We start from the raw sequence: 15,670 nt of genomic DNA, 5'->3' as shown, positions 1-15,670 counted from the left end.
TTAAGGGATTTTAGATTTTATTAATTAATGAACAAAACTAATGACATTTCTTATTTTTAACAAATTATTGTAATATGGCTTAATCTGAGAATTTGGAGGTAGTTTCCATAACATTTTCAATACTTCACAAAATATGAGGAAGTGGAGATAATATGATTAATACTTGCATTCTTGAAGGTTAGGACATGGATAAAGCAGATACCAAGGACGTTCCACAGAGGTGCAGTTGTGACAAAGAATTAAAAAGAAATATATTGTGAGAAGGAAAAATATCTTAACCCTTTAGCATTCAGATTATTCTGTCAAATATAATGCTTATTTATTCACATTGCTCTGAATTAATCATGCATTATCTCATAGCTCTGAGATTTAAAGGATGTGATTGTTTAATTTTAGAATGACTGCAGGGTAGTTGTGACAGGCCTGATCTGGTCAGTTTGAGCACAAAATATTTGGGCCTGATATGTCCAGTTTAGATGCTAATGGGCTAAACAAGTAGTTCCTTTGATATTAAATTTAACAAGATTACTGAAGTGATTGGAAATACTGTAAATGGAGCTGATGAGGCAATAGGATATAATCTTCCAAATATTATAGCAGTAAAAACTTTTTCAATTGGTTTTGTATTTTCTATTTCTCCTCTGTCATGTTTCCAAGATGTATTAATATCGTAAGATTTTGAATTAAAAGTCGCAATGTGGGGAAATAAATAAGGAGTATTAAAATTATGAGCTGTCATCTTTAATTTGCGAAAGCTAACATCTCCCTTGGGAATATCAGCTGGCAAAGTCATCAAACATGATATTTTTTCATCATAGATTGGACATAAAAGACATGATTGCATTTCTTTGCCTTCTGGATTAGTCAGATCTACATCTTTCTTATTACTTATTGCTAAAATGTAGTTGATTTTAAATTTTAAAGTTCTATTAGACATGAATTCGTACTCAAGAGAACAACATACCTTATAATTACACACACTAACAATGCCTGAATCGTTCTGAAGTATCACTGCAGATACAGGGAAAACGTTTGTCATAAGAGCTGTTTTAACGACAGAGTTGTCTGATGTGGGAACTTTACGTTTTAGAGGCCAAAGGAATTTTCTTTCTGACTCTTCAATATTTTTAATCTGTAACTGAATATATCCGTCTGAAGGAATAGAATTAAAGGGTTTATATCTATAAAGACTTTCATCAGGTGTATAAATACCACTTCCACCCGATACAATATCTGGGAACATAGCTATTTTGACATTTGCAGAAATAAGGTTTATCTTGAAAGCTTTGGCAATTGAATTGTGGAATAAAGATGATAAAAAGAAAGGAGGAACATGTAACCATAGATTTGGAAAAAGAATATTTGAAACTTGATGTTTTTCTATTAAATTATTTAGTGTGTCATTGAAGAGTATATCGTAAGATACGATGCTTGCAAAACGACCAAATGGGGTATCAAATACTGCATATTCTGCAGCCTTGGGAGCATTGTAATAAGGCTCATCAGAAAGATGTTTCTTGTGATATTTAGAAACAAGAGCACCCTCTGATGAATAAACAACATTAGTGTTGTGTTGGTAATGTCCATCCGAAGGGCAGCTTGAATCTTCCATGTGATTGCAGAGTTGCATGTCTCCGACATTGACTACAAGATAAATGTTGTTCTCTTTGGCAATGCAGCTAATAGTTTCCTGAATTTCTGTTCTTGGATAGAGATCAGGTTTATCACATGGAATCCATGGTTTCACTTTATTAGGCTGTGGTATAATGTCAAGAAAGTTCTCAATATCAGTACGAGAATAATTTCTCAGATGTGCAATAAGGCCGTTTTCAGGAAATACCAAAATATTCACACCCTGAAAATATAAATATAATATATTTGTTAATAGCAAACACACTGTATGTATACGTACACACACACACACACACACACACACTTTATCATCATCATTTAATGTTCATTTTCTATGCTGGCATGAGTTGGATAACCAGAAGACTGCACCAGGTTTCACTGTCTGTTTTGTCATGGTTTTTACAGCTGGATGCCCTTCCTAATGCCAACCACCTTACAGAGTGGATTGAGTGCTTTTTACATGGTACCACTACTGGCAAGGTCTGTTTTGGCATGGGTTTTACAAGTAAATACCCTTCCAAATGCCAACCACTTTATAGTGTGGACTGGATGCTTTTTACATGGCATCAACACTGGCTGGGTCACCAAGTAACTCACAAGACAAAGATCCGTTGAGAGGTGGGGTATTGGTGGAGGTGGCCTTGTGCCAGGTGATGAGAGGTTACAATGTGACAGAGGGCCAGAAATAGGTGTCTTGCTGTACGGGAGATACATAGTTATCCAGTCAGAGAGAGAAAGCAAAGGAATGATCAAGAATGAAAGGAAGTTGGCAAGAGAGAGATGGTGGTGATGTGCCAGGGCAGACCCTAAAGGTACAGGGATCAGAATATAAATGAGATGGTAGAGTATTACTAAGGGTGAATTCATATGAATGCACACAACAGGGGTAAATGCAGTGACTGGTGAAACCTGGGTATATAGAGGATGGGGACACAACAGGATAGCTATGATACTGTGGGGATAGGATTTGGGAGCAAGAGATGAGCATAGTGCATGAAAATGAGGAAGAGAAGATGAAGTTTGATTTAGAGGGAAAAGTTTTATTGTTAAATGTGGGTGGAACATACAGCACTTCCAGAACAGAGTCTCTCTGAAGTAAGAGGGAGCTTCTCAAGAACCTCGTATCACCAGACATCTCAGTTCATTGTCATTGCCTCCATGAAGCCCAACACCTTGATATATATGTATGTATATATATTTATATATATATATATATATATATATATATATATATATATATATACATATATATATATGTATGTGTATATATATATATATATGTATGTGTGTATATATATGTATATATATATGTATATATATACGGATCCTTGGCATCTCCCGGAAGAACCGAGTACCAAACGGAGTCATCCTAGAACAGACTAATATGCCAAGCATGCATGCCCTCCTCGTGCGGAGACGACTGCGCTGGCTCGGACACGTCTGCCGCATGCCTAAAGACATCCTGTACAGCGAACTCACCACGGGATCCCAACCCAAGGGACGTCCACAGCTACGATACAGGGATGTGTGCAAGCGCGACCTGAGGACTGCCAACATCTGTGTGGACACATGGGAGGTAACAGCTGCTGACCGCTCCGCCTGGCGTCGGACAGTGAGGAAAGGAGAGCACAGCTGTGGTCGGACAGGCGGGACAGGAGGAGGACAACTGCAGCAACACCCCACACGTACCCATCGATGTTCGTGTGCAGCAACTGTACCAGGGACTGCCACTCTAGAATTGGACTGTTCAGTCACAGCAGACGCTGCTCATCATCAAAGTAGGCCCCACCCTTGGCGCGACCCATTGTCTATCAAGACAGACGGGAGAAGAGAGAGAGACAGAGAGATATATATATATATGTATATACCTTCTCTCTCTTTCGGAGAGGCACTGAGCACCTACACGCACATGTACACACACGGCAGTAACTTCCACCTACCGAATTCAATCACAAAGCTTCGGTCGGCTCGGGGCTATTGCGGAAGACACCTACACAAAGTGCCACGCAGTGGGACTGAACCCAAAACCATGTAACTAGGAAGCAAGCTCCCTAACCACACAGCCATGCCCGCGATACATATATATGTATACATATATATATATATGTATATATATATATTTAATTTATATATATGTATATATATATATATACATATATATATATTTAATTTATATATATACATATATATATATTTAATTTATATATATGTATATATATTGGGGTCGACTAGAAAAGCTAAAACTCTATTCTCTCCAACGTCGTCGTGAGCGCTACATCATCTGCATGATGTGGAAAATATTCCATCAGCATTGCCCAAATGATGTTGGCATCACCTTCAAGGTACATCCAAGGCTTGGGCCCCGTGTCATCCGCCCAAAACAAAAATCGCACTCTCATCTCATAACAACAATACGGCACAATTATTTCACCTCAATTGGCCCCGCTCTCTTTAACATTACACCAAAACACATTAAAACAGAAACTGACCCTATAGGGTTCAAGAAGTCTTTGGACAGATTCCTTCAAGAAATCCCGGATAAACCCCCTACACCCGGATATGTCTCTGTAAACAATAACTCTCTACTTGAGTGGGCCATAGTGCCCAAATTCTGACTTGAAAGACTTCACCAGGTGGTGCTATTAAGTTAGACATGGCCTGGGCCAATAATGGCCGAAACCTATCAAAGTATCAAAGTATCAAAGTATATATATACATATATATATATATTTAATTTATATACATATATATATATTTAATTTTTATATATATATGTGTGTGTGTATATATATATATATATATATATATAATTTTTATATATATATATACATATATATATATATGTATATATATATATATATATATATATATATATATATACATATATATATATGTGTGTGTGTGTATATATATGTATATATACATATATATATATATATATAATCTATGTAAACTAAGTATCAAGGTATCGGTCGAAAGTGAGCTTCATTAGTGGTTTATTGGGGTGGAAGGTTGTGAATTTTTCCCATATTGAAGTATGCTAAGCTGAAAATTATTTTATATTTCATGGTTGTCAGCCAGGGTTGCCAAGGTGTGTAAATAAAAATACAAGAGTTAAGGAATGGAGTAGATAAAATCCAGGCTACATATGTTTCGTAGCAAGTAGAACCTTGGAAGTGGCAAATATCCAAGCAAAGTGTATACCACAAGTTACGCTTCATGCCAAAGATATCTTGATTAAATGAAGTTTACTTTGTCGTTAGGAGGACCATGTTAACACATAATATAATATATTACACACACTCACACACATATATATACAGACAGATAATATGAATATTTCAAAAGCAACTTTTATATAAATTGATGTTTGATTTAAATCACTAGCATTGAGACCATTGAAGAGAATGTATAATTTTTGCAAACTTAATGCCTATGCTTAGCAAAATCCATCACTGTGAATGAAGCCTTTCAAGAAAGCTACTCAAGCATTCAGTAGACCTATATTTTGTCTACTAAATAAAGTGAATAACCTCTCAATTTATTTGCTATATCATCATAGAGAGATTAGTGACACAAATATTAAAACAAGCAATTTTTTTTAATGCTTAATCCTTTTAGATTTTACACTTACAAAAGCTTAAATCAACTGTGGTTTGGTACAAGAAAGATAACACTGTGAAACAAAATTTCAATTTTTTTTTGCTTTTAGTCAGTAAGTCTAGGAGCATGAGTGGCTGTGTGGTAAGTAGCTTGCTTACCAACCACATGGTTCCGGGCTCAGTCCCACTGCATGGCACCTTGGGCAAGTGTCTTCTACTATAGCCTTGTGAATGGATTTGGTAGACAGAAACTGAAAGAAGCCCGTCATATATATGTATATATATGTGTGAGTGTTTGTGTGTCTGTGTTTGTCCCCCCCAACATCACTTGACAACTGATGCTGGTGTGTTTACATCCCCGTAACTTAGCGGTTCAGCAAAAGAGACTGATAGAATAAGTACTAGGCTTACAAGGAATAAGTTCTGGGGTCAATTTTCTCGACTAAGGGCGGTGCTCCAGCATGGCCACAGTCAAATGACTGAAACAAGTAAAAGAGTAAGTATTATTTCCAATTTGCGTCTATCTAGAAATCAAAGGAAATGATTACTACTCCCTTCAAATCTTAGCTTTTGTAACCTGGACATCAATGTTTTCCATTACATTTCAGACAGATTCAGCACTGAGCTGCTGAAGCAGAAATATCATTATAGCAAATATTCTGCTGAAAACCACAGATTTGCTTGTCAGTTGCTTGACCTTAACCACCTGAACATGTCTCTTAGTGGCTACCAATATATGCATCTCTGATCATGAGCAGGAGTAGTGGGGGAGCACCATAGCTATGTGTTGAAAGGGATTCTTTGGGGTTTGAATAAATGTAAGAAAAGCAAAGTTTGAAGGAAATCTCTCTATATACAAACGACAAAATGTCTGTGTGTGTGTCCTTTATACAAATCCACAATTTTTCAGTTAGAGAGCTTGCACTTTCTATGGTCATTCAAAACCCTCCAAGGGTGGTCGTGCACATCTTTGCATTTCCCCAGTCATCCCGCAAAGCCATTAAAAAAATCAATAGAAGTGACTTTTTTGTGAATTTTCTATCCAAAACCCAACCAAAATGCCCGAAACTTGATACGCCAATTGAATACCAGCTAGCTGTATGTGATTGGTCAGAGATTTGGACAGTACTCGCGTGTATGTGTGCACGCATGCAGCTGTGTATGCATGCACAATCACTATGACCCGGCATTGCCAGGTCATAGTGCTAGTATTAGCCATTTTTCATACTTTCTAGGAGTAAGGAAATAGGAAATGACAGTTGTTACCCAAGGACAAAAATCATGTTACACATTGTAATATATGCACTCACAAAAGAAAATTGTTCCTTTTAACTTGGCTCAAGGATAAAGTATAGTCAATAAAATCAATGCCAGAACATCGCTGGAACTTATTTTAGCAACTGCAGCCAAGTCAATTCCAGCAGGAATTAATAGTGTGAATGGATAAATTTAACAGTAAGTTAAATGCTTTGCAATTTCACTGCCACATCTGGCTGAAGGTATTTGTCAGTCCTCCAGGATTGCAGCAATTCATACCAGTTATATACAAGGTTCAAGTCGAAATACAGACCTCTTTCTAACTAATGCTGAAGCCAGATATTAAAATTAAGGATTTTTTTTTTCTCTGTACTGAGAAAATGTTTTTTGTTGTTGACTGTGAATCTAAGTACCTTATTGAACAAAAGAGCTTCTGCATAGTCATACAACATGCTAGAAACGGCAGTCAGATTTCAAGCAAATCACTATTTACTGACTTACAAATGAAAGGAGACATTAGCCAATGTAGTTGTAGACAAATAAGAGGATCCTCATGCTTTTGATGATGGATTTGTATGATCAGTGCCAAACAATGACTTGTGGAGCAACAGTTTAGCCAACAAGTGATATAAAAAGAAACAGATAGGCGCAGGAGTGGCTGTGTAGTAAGTAGCTTGCTAACCAACCACATGGTTCCGTGGCATCTTGGGCAAGTGTCTTCTGTTATAGCCCCAGGCCGACCAATGCCTTGTGAGTGGATTTGGTAGACGGAAACTGAAAGAAGCCTGTCGTATATATGTATATATATATATAAGTGTGTGTTTGTGTGTCTGTGTTTGTTCCCCTAGCATTGCTTGACAACCGATGCTGGTGTGTTTATGTCACCATCACTTAGCGGTTCGGCAAAAAGAGACCGATAGAATAAGTACTGGGCTTACAAAGAATAAGTCCCGGGGTCGATTTGCTCGACTAAAGGCGGTGCTCCAGCATGGCCGCAGTCAAATGACTGAAACAAGTAAAAGAGAGAAAGAGAGATATAACTGAGTCTCTCAGGAAATTCAATAAAGTTCAGAGAAGCTTTGGTAACATGTCAGTCTAACCAAGTTGTCTTGTTAAGTTCATATCTTGATCTGTTGTGTTCTTCCCAGGTTGTTATATGTATGTATACACACTTATATATCTATATATGCATATGTGTGTATAGTGGGGAGTGCCCCCCCCCCCGCTTGTCATGCAGGAAAATGGGGCCTGGTTACCTTCTGGGAAGGCAATATACATATGTGTGTGTGTGTGCACATGTATGTGTGTATGTGTATGTATGTATACCTTTTTTACTTTCTAATATTTTACTTTGTAGCAAGTCATAAAATGTGGCAATATGACTTAATGGTCGTTTGCCCAAACGAGCATAATTGTTGGTAATCCCATTGGTTAAAATTATTGTCCATGTTTGAATTCTAAACTTTCGTCAAAGAGAATTCTTTCACAAAATATGGTTCTTAGAATTCAGGTATGAGCAGTTATAAAAAAACTGATTTTGGGAAAATTAATCAGTGTTCGTAGAATGTTGCTAAACTCCACGAGACTCTCTCCTTGAGATATTGGCTATTTTTTATCCCATGTCTATGATAAAAATCCAACAAGACTTATCTGAATTGTTGTGAACTCTAGTAGTTAGTAAGAAAGATTAGCTAGTGTGACTTTTAAGTTGTAATTCTCTACAACAAAATGACTTTACTTTCCAACTGTACTATAAATGTTAAATGTACATAAATAAAGTAATGTAGTAATTATTTTCTCTTTCTTCATGTGCTTTTTCCTTCAACTTTTAATATCAAATATTTCTGTTAATCAAATTTTGTGTAATGAAACTGTCATCTATTTTCTATTGAAAATTTTATACATTTTTCACAAGTGTCTATACTTTTATGATGTGGTGGTTTATCTATGAGATCACATCAGGAGGTCACCACTTTTTATAGCGGCGTTTTGTTACTGTTTGTGTAACACTACTTTTATTTGGAAATAGATAAATATATTTTACTTTTGAAGTAGGAATATATATTGATAAATACGTCACTTATAGCTTACTTATAAGTGTTATCATTATACATAAATCCTGACTCCAGCTACATAAACGCCATAGCGAGAAATATATATACTCTGAAACGCTAACAGTCAAGGAGGATCTCACTGAACTTTGCCCAGCCTATTCTTATTCTAGCAGCAATGCTCTTAGACCATCCACTTCCACTACTGACTTGGTCACCTAGGTAATGGAAGCTGTCAAGTATTATTTTTTCCTGCTGGAATTTGATGGAGCCTGGAGTCTATTTTCTGTACATTTTTAGTGTTAATTGTACTTGTGTACATTCTACACACAAAAACTATTTTCCCTGTTAACTTTCCTCTGATATTGCTGCACTTCTTATGTGTCCATTGGGTACATCTTATGGTGTTACTACCTACACCTTTTCTATAAGTCGAGCAGGGTCATCAACCTAAGAGATTTGTGACTTATCTGCTCACCTACTTACTAAGACTTTGTTTTTTGCTAGATTAACTCTAAGGCCCTTTGATTCTAGACCTTGCTTCCATACCTGAAATTGCTTCTCTAGTTCTGGAACTGATTTGGCTATAGAACAAGGTCATCAGCATAGAGGAGTTCCCAGGGGCAGCCTGTCTTAAATTTCTCTGTTATTGCCTGGAGAACTATGATGAATAAGAGGGGGCTGAGGACTGATCCTTCATGAACCCCTACTTGCACCCTGAATTCCTTGCTATACTTGTTGCTAACCTTCACCTTACTGACAACATCCCTGTACATGGCTTGTACAGGCCTCACCAACCACTCATCTATCCCTAGCTTTCGCATTGACCACCAAATAAGGGATCAGGGGACTCTATCATACACACACACATATATATATAGGGGTAGGAGTGGCTCCTAGGGACTCAGTAGTGGAAGTGGCTCCAGGGGACTCTATCATACACACACATATATATATATAGGGGTAGGAGTGGCTGTGTGGTAAGTAGTTTGCTTACGAACCACATGGTTCCAGGTTCAGTCCCACTGGGTGGCACCTTGGGCAAATGTCTTCTACTATAGCCTCGGGTTGACCAAAACCTTGTGAGTGTTTGTGTGTCTGTGTTTGTCCCCCCAACACCCAACATCGCTTGACAACCGATGCTGGTGTGTTTACGTCCCCCATAACTCAGCAGTTCGGCAAAAGACACCGATAGAATAAGTCTTGGGGTCGATTTGCTCAACTAAAGGCAGTACTCCAGCATGGCCACAGATAATGACTGTGTACATACACATGCATGTGTGTATCCCTACTACTGTATCAACCAGAGACTATCAGATGTGGTCACAATGTGCTTCTTCACGTTGTTATAGGTTTTCAATGATGCCACCCTTAGCATTTTCCCTGAATGAAACACCCGTCTGTCACTATTTACAGCTGAATGGACAGGAGCATGGGAAATGACATGTTTTGCTCAAGAACACAACACAGAGATCTTTTACCTTTTTTTTTTTACTTGTTTCAGTTATGCCAGGGCACCGCCTTCAATTTTTGATCAAATGAATCAATCCCAGGCCTTACTGTTTTTATTTTTTAAGCTTGCTATTATTCTATCAGTATATAAACAGACCTACACCGGTTGTCAAGTGAACGGGTGGAGTCAAACACACACACACACAATGAGCTTCTTTTGGTTCCTGTCTACTAAATCCACTCAGAAGAGTAAAGAGTTTTGAAATTCCTCCACCTTTCCTCATTTTTCACCTTTTTTCTCTAACCCTATCCGTAACCCTAAAACCCTAACCCTAACCCTAAAACTCTAACCCTAACTCCAAAAAGTTTTGGAAATTTTTTTCATAATCTTAATCTCTGTATTTTTCAGCATACTTTGAAAAAAAAAATTTCTGAAATAAGTTAAAAATGAAGAAATTAGGGGTGGGGAATTTCAAAATGCTGATTTTTGCCAGTCTTTTTGCAGATTCGTATTCTCTGTAGCAGAAAACAGGGGTCTGTGTAGAAAAAAATAAATAAAAAGGGATGTTTTGGGGATGGTGCAAAAGGAAGTCTTGCCAATTTCTTCATTTGTAGAAATTAGCCCGTCATTAACAAATCTGATGTAGCAGAACGTTGATTAAGTGCAATCCACCCACGCCTACAACACCTTTCTCAAATATAGTATATTTCTCATTACACTGTGTATTATAGAACATATCTGTAGATCTGTTACTCAACAACGTGTGTTAAAGATAAAAGTAAACAATATGTCTTTGTACAAAATATATTCGCACACAACAAAAGAGGGAGGAGCTATACACACACACACACACATACATGCATGCACGTACATACATTCATACCATATATACATGGAATTTGGCCCAAAGAAATGTTCCTATTTGGTTATAGAACGAGGAAAGTCAGTCCCAAAACCCAAAACCTGTGCATCAACGGTCTCTCTACCTCCCCCATTCCGCCCCAGGAATGTTACAAGTACCTAGGCATAGACGAAAATGTATCATATGAAGGCACTGTGAATAAAGATAGAGTGACCCGAGAATATTACACCAGACTTAGGAAAATATGGCATTCGGAACTCTCCTCTTACAGCAAAACAATATTCCACAATGCATTTGCAGTACCAGTGCTGATTCTAGCATTTGGGATACTTGATTGGTCTGTAGAGGAAATCCACACCACAGATATCAAAACCCGCAAAATCCTGACAGCAACTGGGAACTTCCACAGAAACAGTGACGTTGACAGGCTCTACCTAAGAAGAAATGAAGGTGGTAGAGGCCTGAGATCAGTGCAGACGGCCTTCCAATGCTGTTTGGTATTACTCAAGCAGCACCTGCTGAAAAACAGCAGTAAAAATATATAAATGTAGTGCTGAAAAAGTAAAGGTGCATGGCTCAGTGGTTAGAGCATCGAGCTTACGATCGTGAGGTTGTGAGTTCGAATCCCGGGCTACGTGTTGTGTTCTTGAGCAATGCACTTTATTTCACGTTGCTCCAGTTCACTCAGCTGTAGAAATGAGTTGCGATGTCACAGGTGCCAAGCTGTATCGGCCCCTTTGCCTTTCCCTTGGATAACATTGGTGGTGTGGAGAGGGGAGGCCGGTATGCATGGGGAGGAGAAATTCTCTTATTGGCCACAGGGGCAGAGATGAGGGAGACATCACAAAAACAGACAACAATTTGTGTGGGAATTTACATAAAGGATGGGAAGAAAAAAATGGAGAAGATTGTGAAATGCGATATAGTTATATTTAGTATACAAAGTACTTAGTATACAAAGTACTTAGTATACAAAGTACTTAGTATACAAAGTACTTAGTATACAAAGTACTTAGTATACAAAGTAGGTGATATGGACGATGCAGGAGGAACTCTAACAAGGGTCAATGAGGGAAAACCCCAGAAAACAGGATTTGAAAACTGTCATTTTGTGCGTGACAGCCTAACAGAAAAGATCCATATTACTACCATAGAACTTCCATTGACTGTATTGTCCGACTTGTGATCACCTGACAACAAATAATAATAATAATAATAATAACAACCATAACAACAACAGCAGCAGATTTACTGATCTTTCTGACTGGTGATTTATCTTGGAGAGCGATAGATATTTGGGGTTTTTTAGCCGAATCTGTCACTAGTTATCAAGCAGACCAATAATCAAAGTCATTCCATCCATGGCCATCACATCTTCAGATCTTCTTTTACATGGATTTTTGAAAATGAAATTTATATATGATTGGGGAACGTAACTGCTTTTTCTAGCATGTTGGGCGACAGTAGTACACACGCACATACGCACGCACTCACGCACACACACACACACATACATACATACATACACACACACACATACATACACACACACACATACACACACACACATACATACACACATGCATACATACATACATACATGCGCACATCATACATACATACATACATACATACACACACACACACACACACACATGACGTTAATTGTTATTTGTTGTTAAACAATATCAGCTTCGATCCATCTTTCTACATCAATATCCATATATATATATAAGCGCGCGTGAACTCGCATACACGCACGCACTAAAAAATGAAGCTAATTATCAAAATGTATTAATGTTTGATTCATATCAAAGGACAACAGTTGTAAAATATTTTCTGTAAGACATTTACGAACCTCTTTACTAGCTTTTGTAGCAACATCGGCGTATCCTTTCAGGACATCTTTCATTTGACTAATAGCATCATCGCGTGATACGTTTCCCATGGGTGTTCTGCTTGATATCGTCGGTTCAAAAACTGCGGCCTTAAAAGTTTTCTCCGCTGACAGAAACATGGGAGGTTGCACGAAAAATATAATAATATACATAAAATTCATTTTCAATTTTGTGCAAGTTTCGGAATCACAAGTTCTTTTAGTGAAAGCTCAACTTCACAATGAGCGGTTTGTCACTTAACCAATACTTTATGAAACACAACTTTTGTTAAGGATTGTCAAATATTGTGAACTAAGTTAGGAGCTTTCCTGACTTTATTGGTTATTTTTAAACATTTGATAGTACTCAAAAGAAACAAAACAACAAAGGACAATTCAAATGCTAGGCAATCCTTCGTTTTATTTTTTCTCTCAAAACATTAGTAGTTGAGGAGGAGGCGGATTAAAGCTTGTAAAGAGATACACTTTAAAGACTCCATCCTCATTGGGCATAGCAAATTATTAAGTGGGATGTTTTTGGTATTAATGATAGCAGTAACAATTGTTGTTTAGCAATTATTTCGTCCAGTAGCGTAGCTGGAGGTGGGAGCGGAGAGGGCAGTCCGCCTCGAGTGACATTTTTATGAAGGCAAGTATCACTTTGGTTCTGCTGTGGGGCAATATTTAGGTACTTGTCTATTGTCGTGGTCCCGGTTTCTCACACGCGAATTCGCGCGCGCGTGCCAGACGTAGGTACTCGATACTCGAGATCCTACGAGGTGACTTGCGCATGCGCAGTGCAGAATTCGCGCATGCGCGTTAAACCCCCCCCCAAAAAAAAAGGTGTTGGATTTCACTAAAAATATATGTGTGTGTGTATATATAACATTTTCAATTTTACACAAAAAAATTACATAGTCGCTTTCCTCGCGGATTTACAGATAAATGAATTAATTACTATTTTACAGAATAAAATTAATGAATTAATTATATAAATTAAATAATTCTTGAAAATTAATTAATATTAATAATATTTTTTGAACAAAGTAAATAATTTATAAAACTTGGTTAATAATTTTTTTTACACAAACGCGAACGTATATAATTTGTGAAACTTTTTTTTTTTTTACAGACGTATATAATTTGGTAAACTTAATGAATTAATTTCTTCTCATCATCATCATCGTTTAACGTCCGTTCTCCATGCCAGCATGGGTTGGACGGTTCGACCGGGGATCTGGGAAGCCAGAAGGCTGCACCAGACTCCAGTCTTATCTGGCAATGTTTCTACAGCTGGATGCCCTTCCTAACGCCAACCACTCCGAGAGTGTAGTGGGTGCTTTTTACATGCCACCCGCACAGGTGCCAGGAGAGGCTGGCAACGGCCACGGTCGGATTGGTGCCAGTCGAGGCGGCTCTGGCATCGGCCACGATTCGGATAGTGCTTTTTACGTACCACCAGTCCAGGGGTCCTGGCATTTGCCGGGTGCCACACTTGCCCCAAATTGTCTTCGCAAGCAAAGGGGGTTGGCGTGGGTGCTTGTCGTGGGATGAGGTTCGATATCAACTTCGCTTGCCTCAACAGGTCTTTGTGTATAAATGTATAAATTTTTCGCACTAAATTCTTTCCGTAGAATTTATCAAAAAACGCGCAAAATTATTCCGTAGAATTTATCAAATTAAAAAACGCAAAATTAATATATTTTTTGAAATTGCAAATTATTTAGAATATAAAACAAATGAAGTTAAATTTTAAAAATAAATGTCATATACTTATACTCTGTAAGGTGCTGTGTTCACACTTCAATTTACTATTTTCTAGAAATGTTGCTTTTCTAATTGAAACAATTTTTCTCAATCTCCATTTAAAAGTCCATAATGCCTCTTGAGACATATCAAAATGAACAACTTTGAATTACGCGGCGGCGGTGGTGGTGTGAGGTTCTAATTTTTTTTTCTGATCTCTCTTTGCCCCCTCTTTATCTCAGTTGTTCATTCCGCTAATATTTAGAAAAATTTTCGCGCCCAATTTTTGTTGTCGCGGGAAAAGATGAACGATTTAAAATAAATATATCTTAATTGTAGTGTGAGAAAGTATATATATTCTGATGACAAAATATATTATCTTTCAAAAACATCCCAAATTTATAGACTATATCGTGTAGGTTTAAGAAATATATATATATATATATATATATATATATATATATATATATATATAAGAGAATGAAACATCTTTCATCTGTCTCCCCACCACACCTCCATCTAGGGGGGCAAAGAGAGATCAGAAAAAAAATTAGAACCTCACACCACCACCACCACCGCGTAATTCAAAGTTGTTCATTTTGATATGTCTCAAGAGGCATTATGGACTTTTAAATGGAGATTGAGAAAAATTGTTTCAATTAGAAAAGCAACATTTCTAGAAAATAGTAAATTGAAGTGTGAACACAGCACCTTACAGAGTATAAGTATATGACATTTATTTTTAAAATTTAACTTCATTTGTTTTATATTCTAAATAATTTGCAATTTCAAAAAATATATTAATTTTGCGTTTTTTAATTTGATAAATTCTACGGAATAATTTTGCGCGTTTTTTGATAAATTCTACGGAAAGAATTTAGTGCGAAAAATTTATACATTTATACACAAAGACCTGTTGAGGCAAGCGAAGTTGATATCGAACCTCATCCCACGACAAGCACCCACGCCAACCCCCTTTGCTTGCGAAGACAATTTGGGGCAAGTGTGGCACCCGGCAAATGCCAGGACCCCTGGACTGGTGGTACGTAAAAAGCACTATCCGAATCGTGGCCGATGCCAGAGCCGCCTCGACTGGCACCAATCCGACCGTGGCCGTTGCCAGCCTCTCCTGGCACCTGTGCGGGTGGCATGTAAAAAGCACCCACTACACTCTCGGAGTGGTTGGCGTTA

The 15,670-nt window shown here is 37.6% G+C and overlaps 1 protein-coding gene across 1 annotated transcript; it reads right to left on the bottom strand.

The window, feature by feature from the left end:
- Positions 1-13,172, bottom strand: LOC115213146 (pantetheinase-like). The gene is made up of 2 exons (XM_029782080.2): positions 12,716-13,172; positions 1-1,855 (listed from the first exon to the last, which is right to left on the bottom strand). The coding sequence occupies exons 1-2, from the start codon at positions 12,914-12,916 to the stop codon at positions 488-490; spliced, it is 1,569 nt and encodes a 522-aa protein (XP_029637940.1). The 5' UTR covers positions 12,917-13,172; the 3' UTR covers positions 1-487.
- Between the last annotated feature and the right edge of the window lie 2,498 nt (positions 13,173-15,670).

Source organism: Octopus sinensis, linkage group LG6 (assembly GCF_006345805.1).
Source record: "Octopus sinensis linkage group LG6, ASM634580v1, whole genome shotgun sequence".
In the NCBI taxonomy this organism is placed as follows: domain Eukaryota; kingdom Metazoa; phylum Mollusca; class Cephalopoda; order Octopoda; family Octopodidae; genus Octopus; species Octopus sinensis.
The sequence above is the reverse complement of the archived record's forward strand: the minus strand, read 5'-3'. Positions and strand labels throughout refer to the sequence as shown.